The following is an 18,202-nucleotide window of genomic DNA, read 5'->3' as shown; positions in this document are numbered from 1 at the left end:
GTGTTGTCCGGATGCCTGACCACCGTCACCCAAAGCAGTTGCTCTACTCCAAACTCAAGAACAGAAAATGGTGGGCAGGAAAAGAGAATTCAAGATGGGCTCAAAGCTAACCTTAAAAACTCTGGCATAGACACTGAGAACTGGGAAGCCCTGGCCCTTGAGCGCTCCAGCTGGAGGTCAGCTGTGACCAGCAGTGCTGTACAATTTGAAGAGGTACTACTGGAGGACGAAAGAGAGAAACGTGCTAAGAGGAAGGCACATCCAGCCAACCCCGACTGAGACCGCCTTCCACCTGGAAACCAATGCCCTCACTGTAGCAGAAGATGCAGATCAAGAATAGGGCTCCACAGTCACCTACGGACCCACTGCCAGGACTTCGATCTTAGAAGACTATCCTACTCGGACAACAGGGGAACCCCTGTGCCGGCAAGACTGAAGACCGACAGGTTGCAGGTTCGAATCCGGGGAGAGGCAGATGAGCTCCCTCTATCAGCTCCAGCTCCTCATGCGGGGACATGAGAGAAGCCTCCCACAAGGATGATAAAAACATCAAATCATCTGGGCGTCCCCTGAGCAACGTCCTTGCAGACGGCCAATTATCTCACACCAGAAGCGACTTGCAATTTCTCAAGTCGCTCCTGACATGAGAAAAACAAAACAAAACAAGGGATTGCCTAAGTAAGTAAGAAAGCATTGAGTCTAGGTTCTTGTGTGTTTTTTTCGGGCTATATGGCCCTGTTCTAGAGGCATTTTCTCCTGACATTTCGCCTGCATCTATGGCAAGCATCCTCAGAGGTAGTGAGGTCTGTTGGAATTAGGAAAATGGGTTTATATGTGGAATGACTGGGGTGGGGCAAAGAGCTCTTTTCTGCTGGAGCTAGGTGTGAATGTTTTAACTGACCACCTTCATTAGCATTGAAAGGCCTGGCTGAGCCTGGGGGAATATTCTGTTGAGAGGTGTTAAGATGTACCTGGTTGTTTCCTCTCTGCTGTTTTGCTGTTGTAATTTTAGAGTTTTTTAATTCTGGTAGCCAGATTTTGTTCATTTTCATGGTCACCTCCTTTCTGTTGAAATTGTCCACATGCTTGTGGACAATTTCAAGCATTGAGTCTGTTTTTTGTAAAACCATCCTTGCATCACAACAGTAATGCAGGTAAAATAATCTAGATTTGCCTGAACATATAAAAAAGTGTCCAGAAGAGAGAAAACTGATTGTTTTCTCAGTCCATAATTCTTTTTTTTTTTTTTAGGAAGAGGACTTTTTTGAAGGATAACATATCTTTGGCTCCACTTTGAGAAAAGCCAGTGCCATCCCTATGGAAAGATTTGACCCGACGCTTCGCCCTCCTGCCACATGGTGGCGCTGCCCCTCCATTCTTGCATTCCTAACCCAGGATTATCTCAAGAGGAAGCGGCGGACCAAAGCAATTGGCGGAAAAAAAAGGGGTGGCTGGGCAAGAGCCGTACGTATACATACCCTTTTACTCTAATTCTGCCGACCGTTCCTTGTGGCACAAAAACACAAACATGTTGGTAGCAAACAAAACGGATCCGAAACAAATGAGTGCAATTCGTTTAGCTCAATTGAGTTCCCCCCTCCTCCGGGTGCTCAGTTGGAACGTCCCAAGCGCGGCAATTTGAGTTTGGACGGCGGGAAGAAGCAACCGGGAGGGAAAACGCAGGTGGGTCTTCGATTGGGTTCTTCTTTGATGGCTCCCCCCTCCCCGACTTAAGGCAAGGGGTTGGCGCGCGGGAGCCAGAGGGGCCTAAGAGGGCTCAGGCGGCGCGCGAACGCTATTTGGATTTGGTTTGTTTCGCCATAGGGATTTCGCGAGGGGGGGGGGGGGACCTTCCAGGAATTCTGGGATTGGCAGTGCGGAGGGGCGTTGAGGACCCTTCTCCATTCCACAAGAGGGAACTCGGGCACTTTAGGTGGAACTGTTGAACTCTCCAGTTAAGGTGGAACTCTGACATTAAGGTGGAGCTGTGACAGTTAAGGCGGAACGCTACCAGTTAAGGTGGAACCGTTGGATTCTGCCAGTTGAGATGGAACCCTGGCAGTTGAGGTGTAACTGTTGAACTCTAGCAATTAAGGTAGAACTTATCTATCCGAGCGTATCTCAGCCTATCAGCCCACCAGGACCCTAAGATCTTCTGGGGAGTCCCTGCTCTCTATCCCGCCGACGTCACAAGTGCGGCTGGTGGGAACGAGAGACAGGGCCTTTTCTGTGGTGGCCCCTCGGCTTTGGAACACCCTCCCCATAGAGGTACGATCAGCCCCTTCGCTGATGGTGTTTCGGAAAAGACTGAAGACATGGATGTTCAAACAAGCATTCGGTTAATCCGTTGCAACGAATTTGATGACTAAAGGATTGGTAATCATGGACGATGAATATTGGATTGCGATTTCAGTTACGAGATGCATGGGATTGTTATTGGTGGCCCAATAACTTGTATTGTATATGTGTTTTATGCTTTTAAATTGAATATTGTTTTTTAAGTGTTGTAAACCGCAATGAGTCGCCGACTTAGGCCGAGATATTAGCGGTATACAAGCGCATTAATAAATAAATAATAAACAGGAGCAATTAAGGTGGAAGTGCTGAAATAAAGTGGAACTCAGGCAGTTACGGTGGAACTATTGAACTCTGGCAGTTGAGGTGGAACTGTTGAACTTTGGAAGTTATGGTAGACTTGTGGCAGTTAAGGTGGAACTATTGAACTCTGGTGGGTAAGGTGGAACTCGGGCAGTTAAGGTGGAACTATAGAACTCTGGTGGGTAAGGTGGAACTGTGGCAATTAAGGCAGAGCTCTGTCAGTTAAGGTGGAACCGTTGTATTCTGCCAGTTGAGGTGGAACTGTTCACCTTTGGAAGTTAAGTTAGACCTGTGGCAGTTAAGGTGGAACTCAGGCAGTTAAGGTGGAACTATTGAATTCTGGACGTTAAGGTAGACCTGTGGCAGTTAAGGTGGAACTCAGGCAGTTAAGGTGGAACTATTGAATTCTGGAAGTTAAGGTAGACCTGTGGCAGTTAAGGTGGAACTCAGGCAGTTAAGGTGGAACTATTGAATTCTGGAAGTTAAGGTAGACCTGTGGCAGTTAAGGTGCAACTGTCAAACTCTGGCAGTTAAGGTGGAACTGTTGAACTCTGGCAGTTGAAGTGGAACTATTGAACTCTGGCAGTTGAGGTAGAACTGTTGAACTTAAGGTAAGGTAGACCTGTGGCAGTTAAGGTGGAACTATCAAACTCTGGCAGTTAAGGTGGAACTGTTGAATTCTGGCAGTTGAAGTGGAACTATTGAACTCTGGCAGTTGAGGTGGAACTGTTGAACTCTGGAAGTTAAGGTAGACCTGTGGTGGTTAAGGTGGAACTATTAAACTCTGGCAGTTAAGGTGGAACTATCGAACTCTGGCAGTTGGGGTGGAACTGTTGAACTTTGGAAGTTAAGGTAGACCCGTGGTAGTTAAGGTGGAACTATTGAACTCTGGCAGGTAAGGTGGAACTCTGGCAGTTAAGGTGGAACTGTCAAACTCTGGCAGATAAGGTGGAACTCAGGCAGTTGAGATGGAACTATTGAACTCGGGTAGTTAAGGTGGAACTCGGGCAGTTAAGGTGGAACTATTGAACTCTAGCAGTTAAGGTGGAACTATAATAGTTTAATGGTGACAAAGTGGGATTTGCTATAATTGAAGTGCAAAGTGTAGCCACATATCAAAATGTGTGTGTGGTGTGTGCGTTTGCATAGCCTCTGTCTGCTATAGTCATTTGTGTTCCAGAATACCCTTCCCTCGCCCCCCAAATATATTCTGGAGCATAGCTTCTTAAACTTTTTCAACTCAAAATCTATACGCAACCACAGATATATAATATGTATACAAATCAAACCTTACATTCCATAAATCATAATTCATTTCAAAACAAAGTACTGTTCCATTATCTGGGTGGAAACCACAAGGAAACGCCAGACAGAGAAGGATAGTCCATTTTACAGAGGGAGAGGGGGTTGAAGGAGTTAAACCATTTCTTCCTATTTTCCCGTTATTCCTCCCACTAATGTCTCTATCTTTAAAACAACCATCATTTATGATATGGGAAAAGGGGGAGGATAACCCACAAAATTTGGGGAAATGGTTTTCCTCCTTCAACCCCCCCCCCCATAAAATGGGCTATCCTTCTCTGTCTAGGCCCCCATTTGGAGTCCACTTGGATAATGGAACAGTACCTAAAACAATTTGGTATTTTTAAAAGTGCGGGACATGGCTATGCAGTCGTCCTTCCACATTTGCAGTTTTGACTTTTGCGGGTTTGATTATTCATGGATTTGATTTAAAATATTCTCATGTTTGTGCTTCAAACCCCAGCAGATGTGAAGGGCTGGCTGTAATTTAAATCTGTTGAAAGATCCGGGAGGAAACATCTGTTTCACTAATGTGCATAATAAAAATTAAAAAGTAGCGTAAATACCCAACATTGGCTAGATGTCAGAGGGGCTGCTGCCCACCTGCTTTCTCCCTTCTCCAGCTCTGAGAAGGCCTGCCTCTGTCTCCAGAGCAACGCTGGTGCAATGATGGGCAGGCTCTCTTTGTGGCACTTTCTTTCCTTCCTCCCTTCCTCTCACACATCTTTCCCTCTTCCTTCCTTTCTTTTCTTCCTTCCCCCTCTTCCCTCCCTTCATCCCTTCTTTTTCGCTTCTTTTTCTTTCTTTCTTCCCTTCTCTCCCCCCCCATACCAATCGAAAGGTTGGCAGTTCGAAGCCCGGGTCAGGGTGAGTTTCCGATCTTCAGCCCAGCTCACTGTTCACCAAAGCAGATTGAAAACAGCTGTGAGCTGTGAGTAGAGAAATTAGGCACTGCTTAAGAGGGGAGGTATTTTACAGCACCATAAAGTAAATATCAGAAAAATGCCAGCGATCAAAGAAAGAAGGAAGTCTGTGATCAAGGCTCTTTGTCATAGAGAATGGAGCAACACCACCCCCTGTGGCCAGAATCCAGCACAACCTCCAGAACGCCCAAGGTGGAAAAAATGCCAATATAATACCTCTATCTGTTCTCTGTTTAATAGCATTGAATGTTTGCCATGTATGCGTTCTGTAATCCATCCTGAGTTTTCTTTGAGGTGAGAAGGACTGAATGCTGTAAATAAATAAATAAATACAGCTGTAATTAAAAAAAGCTTCATAATAATCCTTCTCTAAGATATACAGTTGAAAAAAGTGAGATGTTTCCTTTTTTCCCCTCTGTTTCAATAGAAGATTTAAATAGGAAAGAAATGCCAAAGAGAAAAGCAAAAGATTCCAAGAAAGGACCAAGAGTAAGTGATCGACGTCTTTTTAAAAAATTGAGATATATAAATGAGGTATTTTCCCGGTTTAATTATATCAATGACCTGTAATATTTTTTAAAAAAACTGGCTTGAAATTGTTACATAGGGAATCCATTCTGTCGAGATAGCGAGATAGTTCCTGGTTAGAAACATTTATTTTATATTTACTGATTGTATATTATTAGAAACCATATTGAAATTCTCTTTCCTTGTTCAAACCCGCTATTCCAGTTTTATTCCTATTACACCTTATTTAGACTGAAACCAGCCTATTATTATTATTATTATTTTCTAAAACTGTCTATAGCAGATTTTGTATTCTTATTCTTATTCTTATTATTATTATTATGTTTTATTATGTTTATTATGTTTATTTATATTTTGCCTTTTCTCTTAAAGCGCCTCACAACTGAAAGCATTTCAATACAAGTTAAAATATTAAAACAAGGTTGCTGTGAGTTTTCTGAGCTGTATGGCCATGTTCCCAAAGCATTCTCTCCTGAAGTTTCACCCACATCTGTGGCAGGTATTCTCAGAGGTTGTGAGGTCTGTTGGAAATTAGGCAAGTGGGGTTTATATGTCTGTCAAGGAACATGTAAGGCACTACAGACTAATTCAACCAGAGAAGTCAGCCATAGCAGAGAACCTGATGAACCAACCTGGACATAACATATTATTTGAAAACACAAAAATGCTGGACAACTCTGACAACCACCATATCAGACTACACAGAGAAGCCACTGAAATCCACAAGCATGTGGACAATTTCAATAGAAATGAAGAAACCATGAAAATGAACAAAATCTGGCTACTGTTTTTTTTATTAAAAAAACCTCCAAAATCTGGTCAGTAAATAAAGAGGAACACTCAGAAAATGGGAATTCCAGACAGGAAACAGTCAGGGCTAGCTAACACCTCCCAACAAAGGATTCCCCTAGGAAGCAACTAGGCTTTGAAGCTGCAAGACCAATTGCAACATTCACACTTGCCTCCAACAAGAGTTCTTTCTCCCACGCTGGACATTCCACAGATATATAAACCTCACTTGCCTAGTTTCCAACAGACCTCACAACCTCTGAGGATGCCTGTCATAGATGTGGGCAAAACGTCAGGAGAAAATGCTTCTGAAACATGGCCATACAACCTAGAAAACTCACAGCAACACATTGATTCCGGCCATGAACGCCTTCGACAAAAGTATTAAACAATATTAATATTTAAAAAGTTAAAACCATAAAAGCAGATAACATTTTCAATTCTCCTTTTTCCAGGGACATGAAGTCAAGTTGCAATGTCATAGGAAATTGGATTCTCCTGATTATCCAGATGTGTCAAGTATTTTGAAAGTTCCTGGAATTGGCCAAACAGAAGAGTTTGACAATGCGTTTGGTTAGTGATTCAGTTTCACATGTTAAAGTTAATAGTCTACAGTGGCTTGAGCTGTTGGATATCATGGTAAACCTTAGTCATCTTACAAGCTTTGATATGCATAATCTTAAACTCAGAGGTAATACCCATCAGTGGATCGTACTACCAGATAAGTGTGTATAGTATTGCAGTCTTAATTGATAGAACTGGCACATTTGAGACCAGAAGAACTTTATAATGTGCTTTTAAAAGAAGCAATCCCCTAAGTACAAACAATGATGAATCTGGACTAAACTTGGCACAAATACTCAATATCCCCAAATGTGAACACTGGTGGAGTTTGGAGAAAATAGACCTCAGCATTTGGGAGTTGTAGTTGCTGGGATTTATAGTTCACCCACAATGAAATAGCATTCTGAACCTCACCAACGATAGAATTGGACCAAACTTCCCACACAGAACCCCCATGACCAACAGAAAATACTATGTTTTGTGATGGTCTTTGGCGACCCCTCTGACACCCCCTCGCGACCCCCAAAGGGGTCCCGACCCCCAGGTTGAGAAACACTGCTTTAGAGCATGATTTAAAGGCAAATATATTTTAAGCGAGAGTAGATTTTTTGGGACAACTAAAAAAACACTTTTGAAACTCTGCTATATATGTTTTGTGCATTGGCATATCTGTCCCTAACAGTTCAGTGACAGTTTAACAGCTGAGAAACCTAATTGCATTGCCTAAATGTCATTTTCCCAAAATGTTATGATTCCAACAGCTCATGTTTTTACCAAGAGGTTATGGCATCATTTTTCAAAAGGTTATGGCTTCTAACAAGTTCATTTCTTTTCCAAAGATCATAAAATCTCCAAAAGGTTATGGAGATTTCCATTTTCCAAAAGTTTGGACACTGAAAGCTGATACTCATGTATGATACTGTACAACATGGTTCCCCAGTAACCTTCCTGAAGCCGTGTCCTGGGATGAATTGACAGATCCCTACTGAACTGCCTATAATCCAGATTATCAAAGCAGATAATCCACATTACCTGTTTGAACTGAGTTATATGAGTCTACACAGCCATATAATTCAGTTCAAAGCAGTTAATCTGGATTGTATATGACAGTGAAGAAGGAACCTCACCTTCAGTTGGCGAAGCAATGTTCATTTTAGGATCTGAGCTATTTTAGGATCTGAGACATCAAAGTAATCAAAAATTACAGAGATCTGGAAGTGACAAACAATGCAAGCCAGGCTTGTTTATTTTCAGTTTTCTGCCTCCTAATCATAAGGAAGAAACAACAAGAACACAACAGGGAAGTTTTTTTTTCCTGTTTTGTTTAGACCCTCCCTTACATAGCACTGCTGTATCTGACTATGGAGGAGAAGAAGAGGAGGAGGGAGACAAAGGAGAAGAGGAAGAGGAAGAAGGGAATAAGGATCTGGATTCAGAAGCTGATGGTTCAACCTGCAATTCATCTGATTCTGAGCCAGAAAAGAGAAATACAAGAGAAAGGTAATACAGACTTGAAGAATGCACTGTTTTTGTCTTGTCTTTGCCTGGAGTTTTAGCACACAACTTTGTGGCTTTCCTGGTACTGTATCACTATTGGATCATTTGGAGATTGTCTTTTCTCGTTTAAATAACCTTTTAATTACTCTTATGGTTTAATTATCACTTTGGGTGTGAATATCCTGCTTTCTTGTGCTTTCTTGTGATTTGTGCAATGTGTTTGTGCACAGTGTTTGTGGAGGTTAAAGTGTATTTCATTTGGTTTTATTGTAAACAGAGTCGCTTGCAGAGAGAGTAAGCAGGGTACAAATAATAATAATAATAATAATAATAATAATAATTTTTAAAGTAAGGTGAATAGCAAAATAGTAGAGTTCTGATATAATCCTGTTCAGGATTCATTTCCAGAGAAAACATGAGGTTCCAGAAGGTGTGCAGACTGAATAGAGTGAATATACAATTTTTCAAAGGTTAATACACAAAAACAGAACTGGGCAAGTGTTGTTTTATGGGAAAACACATAGTAAAAAATGGTGGAAGTGGTACACTGTGTGTTCATCTTCCCAATTGAATGGGGGGGGGGGGGTATAACACCATATAACAAAATATGAAACATTTTCTGTTCCTGGTTTTAAAGTGTTATTTCCTGTTTAATTATGCGTTACTTTGAAAGTAGTTGTTATACTCCAGAAGCTTCATTTTTGTGACTGCAATTTTTAACTTTTTAATGTGCCATTTCTAACTTTTCATGTGCCATTTTTAACCTTTTGTGCAGACCTCGAAAACAGTTTTTGCAGTTTAATAAACTTTTTCCATGTTTTGTAATAGAACCAATTAGGAAATGGCATTTATAACCCAGGAACAAAAATCGTGTTACATAGTGTAATCGTCTACTTAAAAAAAAATTTCATTTCAATGAGATCCTTGCTCTTACATAAATGGACCAACAATCAAACTCCTTAGGAAAGAAAACACTATAAAGATGACATCTTGATCAATTGTGTTTGCCTTTCCTAGGAAAGATCAGCATAGTGCGAAATCAAGAGTGGCAAGGAAAGATCCTCAAAATGACCATTTGATGAAGAACATGGTATGTAAATTATATAAATTTTGTGCTTTATTTTTATTTGTGGATTGGGAGCAGGATATTGGACTTTGGAAATACATGACAATTGCAGCTGACAAATATTTTAACTGGATATTACAATAATAATAATAATAATAATAATAATAATAATACTTTATTTATACTCCGCTACCATCTCCCCAAGGGGACTCGGGGCGGCTTACATGAGGCCAAGCCCAACAACGCATCAGTAAAAACAAAACAGCAAGTAAATAAAACAGTACAATTAATATAACTTACATATAAACAATAACAGAGAATTTAAAACCTTTACAACTAAGTAAAACCTGCATGGTTTCAAGGGAAATATCATGCCAGCTAGGTTCACAAGAAATATAATTTACACTATGTAACAAAATTAGGGGGAAAATATGTTCCTGATTTAAAAGTGTTATTTTCTGTTTAATTGTGTGGTACTTACTTTGAAAGTAGTTGTTATACTCCAGAAACTTTGTTTTTGTGGCTGCCACAAACTCTGTTGAATTGGTAGAGACTCAATGAGAAATTCATTGAAAAACTATAGCAAAATATGCTGCAGGATGTCCCACAAAAACAAAGTCAGAAAACAAAGTTTTTGAGAATAAAGTATAAAAGGATGATGATGATGATGATAGCACTATACAGGTGTAACTACTAATCCCCTTGGGGAGATAGGGCAGAATATAAATAAATAAATTATTATTATTATTACTACTACTACTACTACTATTTTTCTAGTGGTATGCTAAAAAATTAGATTGCATCTGCATAGGGTTTTTTCAAAGCCTTGCACCTTAATCTGAGAGTAATCTTAAGTTTTTCCTGTTTAGAGGGCAGCAGAATTTACATCCAGTGCAGAGGACTTCCACTTGCCATGTGCACTGCCATCAGGGGGCAGTTCTTCACAATTGAGCGTACATGACAAAAAAACACCTGTGATTAATTTGAATGCAGATAAGGTTAAGAGTAAGCGTTATTTTGTTGTCTCATGCTGATGGGCATCTCCGTCCTGAAGACAAATAGTTGTGCACATAGTTTTCTATATCAAATCATGCTTGTTTTTAATTTAGAAGCAAATAATAGTTGCATGGAGATGTGGCACCTTAGGGTTCAGGTTAGTGTTCATTTTCAGGCTTTCACAGATCTCTGTATATCTAAGTTGAAAAGGTGATGTGGGGATAAGTGTATAACCTTCTTTGGCACTTTATTCATTGCCTTTCCTGTGCATATTTTTCAAAAACTAAGGAAAACTGCAGCTGTAAATGGTAGATCTAGTCTAACTTCATCATTCCTGTTCCTGGCAAATATGATTTCTTCCAGACTTAAAATACATTGCTGTTTATCTTAACAGATGTCTAGGAAAAGTGCTAAATCCCAAAGGAAACAGAAGAAGGCCTCGGCAGACATGGAGGAGGATGACTCAGGTCAGGGGAGGGTTCTGCATGTTTTCTTTATATGTATGTATTGAATTTTTTTTCAGGTCTGAACAGGTTTGCTATTAAAGAGCTCATTAGCCCTGTGTTTGCTGGGCACAGTGAGAAGCTACAAGCATGTTACCATGGCATGATGGCAATTAAGATTTCCAAAGCAACAAAAAATTGCATAAGATGTTATGTACCATGTGTACCTAAATATATATATATCTATAGCAAGCATGGGCAAACTTCGGCCCTCCTGGTGTTTTGGACTTCAACTCCCGCAATTCCTAACAGCCTACTGTTGAAGTTCAAAACACCGGGAGGGCTGAAGTTTGCCCATGTCTAATCTATAGAATTGGAAGTAATTCCAAGACCTTTAGGGTATGGGTGGATATCTTGTATAATACTGAAGAGTGCTTCTCAAATTATGTTCACGTTTTTATTTTTAAATCCAGATGATCCACATTTGGCTAAAGTGCACGTTCCCAAAGGGAAGAAAAAACGTGCCAAGCGTGTCACAGAATATGAGTTTATTCTGGAGGAGTTTGACGAAGTAACAGAAAAATACAAGTAAGCATGTTTTCTTATGACTGGAAGAAAACTGTAATAGTCACATTGAGATTTTTGGGAAATGGAAATCTCCATAACCTTTTGGAAAATGGCATTCAGAACCTTTTGGGAAAACCAGGACTCTCCCTAAGAAGAGTTAAAAATTTGCTTGAGTCAACCTTCTCCTTAGTGGTAAATATGCACTTGTATTCATGCAAGGCAGATAGGTTTCTCAGCTGTTAAACTGATATACCCAAATATCTCTTTGAACTGTTTAGAACAAAGATATGCCAATGCACAAAAACACATAGATTAGAGTTTCAGCAGTATTATTTCCATTGTCCAAATACATCTACTCTCCTTTAAAATATATTTGCCTTTAAATCATGCTCTCAAGAGACAAAAATAAGCTCCCTTCTTTAAAAGTAACTTAGTTGGTTTACTCATAAACTTCATGTATTCAGCATATCAGTCGAGTTACAGATAGGATTTGAAGTAGTTTCTCTGTGCAGGTAATGCAGGACATCTTTCTTATAATCAACAGTCCAAAGTCCAAAGCATCTCTATGTTCTGAGAGTCTAATAGAGTCTCTAAAGCATTCTGTTTCTACTGACTTCTAAAAGCATCATTTCTAAAATGGAGTCTGAGTCCTGAATAATCCTCGATCTGATCACATGCTCTGCAGCCCCTCCCACAACATAGAGTTAAGGAAAACTGCATACTGTATAAAATACAGTAAGAAATCTCAATTATATAATTAACAAATAATTAGTATTGGAGGCTTGTAGAAAGTTGCTATTTCCAACAGAGAAAGAATTTAATATATGCTTTTTATCTCTCGTTATGCAATAGATGTATATATAGCTGAGTTGTTCGAACACGTACAAACACAAGAAAGTCATGTTCTGATATGAATACTTGTGTTTGCATTTTATTTTTGGTGGCAAATGCATATTCAAAGCTATCAAGTGCAAGACGCGTAACACTAGCCATTCTAATGTTATTTTTTAAAATTTCAATAACAAGAAAATGTAGACGTCTCAAACACTTATTTCACTTCAAGTTTAACCTTTTGCACATTTATGTGCCTTCTGATCCTGTCGACCTATGGTGATCCCCATAAATTTCATTGATTGACAAGGAAAATTCAAAAGTGGTTTTAGCAGTTCCTTCCTCTGAAATATAAGAGTATATATTTTTCACTGACAGTTTCCAATTTAAATTGTCCAATTTGTTCATATTTAAGTAGATAAGAAGATAAGACATAGTTGGACTATACATGCCAGTTAGATTGATATATGGAGTCACTGTGATTGAATTCATGAAAGTATGTACCTGAGGACTGTATGAAACAGGTTGTTACCAATATTTCTCTCACATATTTGCACCTTTTTTACCTGCTAATTATTTGTCATAATTATGTATTTGTTTGCTGAAACCAGAACTAAATAAGCATAGTATTGGGATTACAGCAGGAATGAAACTTGGTAGCAATGATGCAGAATTTTTTTAAAAAATGACAGTAAAATAATCTATATTACTGATACATCCTTCTGTAGGAAAAAATTCAATAATTAAGATGCTACCAATATGTCTATTAAAAGGACAAAATTAAGTAACTATTCATTTCTGTTCAAACTCAAAAATGTATTTAATGTAGTGGTTCCCAACCTGTGGTCTGTGGACCACCAGTAGGCCGCAAGAATGAAAATATAGTCCACCATTACTATACTGTCGCCTTGAAACCACAAGGCAATGAGAGCCATTGGTCTCACGAAACCCTCTTATAGTGCCGAGGCAACAGGGATGTTGGGAGGGGCGAGGTTGACTATCCATGAAAGATTACTACTACCACATCAGCTCTAGATTATTAAATATGGTTTTCTGTGGGTGAGCAGATGGTGACTACTAGATGGCATATGTTCTGTATCAGAAACTAGGGCTGATGTGGTCTATCCAATGCCATTTTCTGAATCAGCACCCCAAATAACCAAACCTAATCTAAAGTTGACCAAAAACTGATTTGTAACTCTTTTGGTACTTACGTTAGAGAGTGGTCCCTGGTCAAAGTGGTCCCTGATCAAAAAAAAGGTGGGAACCACTACTTTAATGTATGATGCATATGTATTTCAGACAAGAAGTGGAACTGAAGACATGCAGGCAAGCTATTGATAGCTTTTATACTGGGTTCAGAGATCATCTCCTTGGCCTCGTAAGTGAAATCGTTAAGCATACTAGTGTTGGACCTAGATCAATAATTTTGCTCCATATTAGTCCCAACAGTTTTCATGTTACTCTATTAATTCTAAAACAAAACTGAAAATGCACATTTATTTTTCTAAACATACATATCTTGTATGCAACTTTCTGTAATGTTTGCATTTTGTAAGCCATTCTGGGGCCAAGAATATCAACATAGTGTGCAATCCAAATACAAATCGCTTCATAGTCTGGGCAATCTGGATTAGATATGCTTGATTTAAAATGTGGACAAATATAATTTTAGCGTTTTCTGAATGATAGTCTTTATGTAGCCAAATGCCCGCATACAAAAGTAGTAACAGGAAGGAAGCAGTGTATAGAATTTAGGGAGCGTGGCTTAAAAATGAGTAGTTATACCTTTCTATAGAATCTGTCAAGTCAAAGCAAATTGTAAATTCAGTCATTTACATGAATAACAAAGAACATCACAGAAACCTGTCCACCTATCTCTGGGTGGAAAATATGAATTCTATCACTCCTAAGCCTTACAGTGAGATTTGAAAACTTTATGTACAGTACTCTGTACTTAATTTTATTAATCTAATGGTTGTACTCTGTAACTAATTACTGCATCTTTTAATTAGATGACAGGGGCGAAAGAACTGAAAAAAACAAAACTAAAAAATATGAAGGTAAATATCTCTGTGTTTTTTTTTGTTTGGAGTTACTTGTATGGATTAAGTGAAAGTTTGTGGGGTTTTGTTTTTCTGTTGTTCCAATGAATTGTTGCATTTTTATTTTTAAATACATTTTATTTTTATTGGCCTTCTAGTGTATATACCAGTGATTTCCAACCTGTGGTCCATGGACCAACAGTGGTCCACAAGCACTAAAATATGGTTTGAGGCCTCACAGTTACTACACAGTTGCAACAAGAGCAACTGGTCTTGCGAAACCTTCTTTCAGTGCCGAGCGCTAACAAAATCCACGGATAATAACACAGCCCAACCCCCCCCCCCCCAAATTAGGCCTGTTACTGGGTTATTTGGGGGTGCTGATTCAGAAAATTGCATTGGATAGACCACATCAGCTCTAGATTATTAAATATAGTTTTCTGCGGGCAAGCAGTTGGCAACTGCTGGATAGCATATGTTCTGCATCAGAAACTAGAGATGATGGAATCTATCCAATGCACTTTTCTTAATCAGCACCCCAAAAAGCCAAACCAAATCTAAAGTTGACCAAAAACTGATTTGAAACCCTTTTGGTACTAATGCTGGAGAGTGATCCCTGGTCAAAAAAAGGTTGGAAAACAAAAAAAAGGTTGGAAAACCCCAGTGATGCCCAGGGGTTGGAGGGGCCACTGCTTCTCTCCCTCCCTCCCGCCCCCACTTTTATCACATCTTCCTCTTTCTTTCATTCCCTCATGTTTTTTTCCCACCTTTCTTTCCCTTCTTTCTCCTTTTCTTCTCCCCCTCTTTATCTTTCTTTTCATTCCTCCCTTCTATTCCTTTTCTACCTTCTCCAGCTCTGAGAGGATCTACCTCATCATGTCTCTCTTTGTGGTTCTTCTTTCAAACCTTCTTATTTATTTCCCAGTGACATCACAGAGGGCCACTTCACCTAAGCCTCTGTGGTACAGACAGACATACTTTGACTTGTATTGTTTACCTATCTTGAACTATTTGGAAAGGCGGCATACAAAGGTTAAGTATCTTTAGCCCTTTCTACATGGCAGTACACCCCAGATTTAATCACATTACCAGGAACTTCGTTACTTCACTGCAGTAGGAAGTGAAGTAACACTTCCTGAAGATAAATATGAAGATGGTGTTGTTGGAAAATGGCATTTTTTATTCAACTTACTTCCTGTGTCTTCGGGACTTTGAGCTTAGATAGAAAAGAACAAAATATATCTATTGAAGGTATTAAAGTACAATTAGTAAGGCAAATGGTTAAATTGTACATTTTTTTTCTTTTACAAACTATATGTCTACTGCATTGCAGATGGTCAAAGAGACAAATAAGAAAAGGAGGCGTTTGATAGAAGTTAAAGAAGAAGTAATTAAGTATGTTCTCAATGGTTAAAGTACTACATAAAATAATGCATTAGTATGTTTTAAAGTAGCTACTGTACCGAAATGCTTTCTTATGCCAGTTCATGTGTGCATGATTTATATTTTGAAATGTTTTTACAAATGGTACTAAACAGTCAGAGCAATCATAACAACAGAATTTAAGGGCTTTCTGTGTATGTTTGCATAAACTTTTGGAGCTGTTTTAAGGCGTGCATTCAATTTAAATGTCTTTCTTTTCTACTTGGGAATGAGAATTTTAGAGTACTGCAGTTAGACTTGTAACTTCAAAGTAATTAAGCAGTCTTCCACAGAACCAGTTCAAAACAAACCTATACGAGGTTTATTTTGTATAAGCATGATGCTCGCAGATCTGTGATTTAAATAAGCACGATACTTATAAATTTGTGACTTGCAGAACTGACTCACAGCTGAAGAAACTACAGCGGGAACATGCTGAACTCAAAGAAAAATTATCCTCTCTCAGGAACGCAAGGCAGTTAATCATCGATTTAAAAGATCTTCAACAAAAATATGCTCAGGAGAGAGAGAAAAACCCACAAGAAGATGTATTAGTAAGTACACATTTGACCACCGATTGGCCATGTTCCAGAAGCGTTCCCTCCTGATGTTCTGCCCACATCTATGACAGGCATCCTCTGTGGAATGTTCAGCGTGGGAGAAAAAACTCTTGTCTATTTGAGGCAAGTGTTAATGTTGCAATTGGCCACCTTGATTAGCATTGAATGGTCTTGCAGCTTCAAGGTCTGGCTGCCTCTTGACTGGGGAATCCTTTGTTGGTATGTGTTAGCTGGCCCTGATTGATTGATGTTTGGAATCCCCCTGACTTCTAGGTGTTCTTCTTTATTTACTGTCCTGACTGTAGAGTTTTTTAATACTGTATATAATGTTAACCCCTTATACAAGTATAAGGGGTTAACATTGCACATGTTGTGTGTTTGCTCAACTATACCTTAGAATATTGTGCCTTCAAATTTAGTAACCATATGTTTTTTTCTATTTTCTTTCTCTCGCTCTGTAGTATGGCATTTCCAGCCTTCCTGCACTTCTGGTGGAATCGCAAAGAATTTTAGGAGCCGAAGGTCACTTTCGAAATATCAACAAAAGATTACAGCAAGTTTTAAATGCACAAAAAGAAAGTTAAACATTGGATTGCTGTGAGTTTTCCAAGCTGTATGGACATGTTCCAGAAGTATTTTCTCCTAACATTTGGCCCGCATGTATGACAGGCATCCTCAGAGGTTGTGAGCTATATTGGAAACTAAGCAAGGGAGGTTTGTATGTCTGTGGAAGGTCCAGTGTGGGAGAAAGAACTTTTGTTTGTTGAAAGCAAGTGTGAATGTTGCAATTAATAACCTTGATTAGCATTGCAAAGCATTGCAGCTTCGAGGCCTGGCTGATTCCTGTCCAGAAGAATCCTTTGTTGGGATGTGTTAGCTGGCCCTGATTGTTTCCTGTCTGGAATTCCCCTGTTTTCAGAGTGTTATTCTCTATTTAAAAATCTAAAATTAGGACAGTAAATAAAAACAGATATGTAAACCTCCCTTGCTTAGTTTCCAATATACCTTGCAACCTCTGAGGATGCCTGTCATAGATGTGGGCCAAATGTCAGGAGAGAATGCTGGAACATTACCATAGAGCCGGAAAACTCAGCAACCCAGTGATTCTGGCCATGAAAGCCTTCAACAACACAAAGCTAGGCATTCTTCATGCAGAGTACATGCTAAACTGTCTCCTATTTCCATATCACTGTCTTATGTTATAATTTTAAGTATAACTAATTGCTAGTCCCAGCAAGATTAGATAGTTAATATTAACATACATTCCATTAATTTTAATCTATCTATGTAGTTGGGACTTTTTGGTGTATCTCGGCCCCAGTATAACTTCCTAACTTACTATTGAGAATAAGCATTGCCAAATACCAAGTAAGGACAGAAGTAAACAGGAAGTAGGGCAAATCAACTGAATCTTAGTTTGGCAGTTTTCCTTGGAGGAAAGGGGCCTCTGGTTTATCCAATTATCCGCTGCTGTGGAAAGGTCATCATTTCCTGTTGCAAGAAGTAGAGGGAAATAATGAATTCACCGCAGGGAAGAGCAGACAGGATCCTATAAGAGGCACTTAAAATTGCTAATAAATATTTAAATAAATGTTTAAAGAGCAATAGTTCTATAAAAATGGAATACTTGATATTGTAGAGTTTAGAAGTGGCACATTGTGTGATCTGTTCTATTTCTTCTTTTACTCTATCACATTAAAGTGCCTTTTAAAAGTTCTAAGCCTCATATATAATAAATACATGCCATGACTTATTTTTTCAGATTTTTTTCTTTTGTGCTTTAATTATTACAGACATACAATCTAACATAAAGCGAACATGTTTATCATTCTATCAGTCAATTTATTTTAGAATTCTACAAAACCAGTTAAGGTCAAATATTTGAATGTACTATCTCAAATATGGCAATATAATTTTGCCCAAAACTGTTTAAAATTTAGTTTTTTGAAAAAACTAAGTCTTTAGTATAGTACTTGGCATGATGTGTTTTCTACACTATAGTATTTTTGTTATTTAAATATTTCACCGTGTTATATAATGTATGAGAATTAAAGGAATCCAGTTTCTCTGA

General features: G+C 38.9%; 1 protein-coding gene across 2 annotated transcripts; it reads left to right on the top strand.

Annotated features, from left to right (window-relative positions):
* The first annotated feature begins 1,340 nt into the window (after positions 1–1,340).
* On the top strand, positions 1,341–18,202 carry CENPU (centromere protein U). Of its 2 annotated transcripts, none has more exons than XM_067468736.1 (12): positions 1,341–1,464; positions 5,251–5,312; positions 6,596–6,713; positions 8,033–8,204; positions 9,219–9,291; positions 10,658–10,730; positions 11,180–11,294; positions 13,407–13,485; positions 14,120–14,167; positions 15,483–15,544; positions 15,969–16,125; positions 16,593–18,202. In XM_067468736.1, the coding sequence occupies exons 1-12, from the start codon at positions 1,356–1,358 to the stop codon at positions 16,713–16,715; spliced, it is 1,191 nt and encodes a 396-aa protein (XP_067324837.1). In that variant the 5' UTR covers positions 1,341–1,355; the 3' UTR covers positions 16,716–18,202. The 2 variants fall into 2 exon arrangements, with proteins under 2 accessions (XP_067324837.1, XP_060635586.2); XM_060779603.2 differs by lacking the exon at positions 1,341–1,464 and adding an exon at positions 1,506–1,683.

This window comes from Anolis sagrei, chromosome 5 (genome assembly GCF_037176765.1).
Source record: "Anolis sagrei isolate rAnoSag1 chromosome 5, rAnoSag1.mat, whole genome shotgun sequence".
Classification (NCBI taxonomy): Eukaryota; Metazoa; Chordata; class Lepidosauria; order Squamata; family Dactyloidae; genus Anolis; species Anolis sagrei.
Note: the sequence above shows the minus strand (reverse complement) of the source record. Positions and strands in the feature narration are given on the sequence as shown.

Excerpts from the sequence above, each read along its gene's own strand:
- CENPU (XM_067468736.1), top strand. The coding sequence starts at position 1,356 with ATGGTGGCGCTGCCCCTCCATTCTTGCATTCCTAACCCAGGATTATCT. Across the intron at positions 6,714-8,032 it reads AGAGTTTGACAATGCGTTTG|ACCCTCCCTTACATAGCACT; the intron begins GTTAGTGATTCA and ends TGTTTTGTTTAG. Across the intron at positions 14,168-15,482 it reads CAAAACTAAAAAATATGAAG|ATGGTCAAAGAGACAAATAA; the intron begins GTAAATATCTCT and ends ACTGCATTGCAG.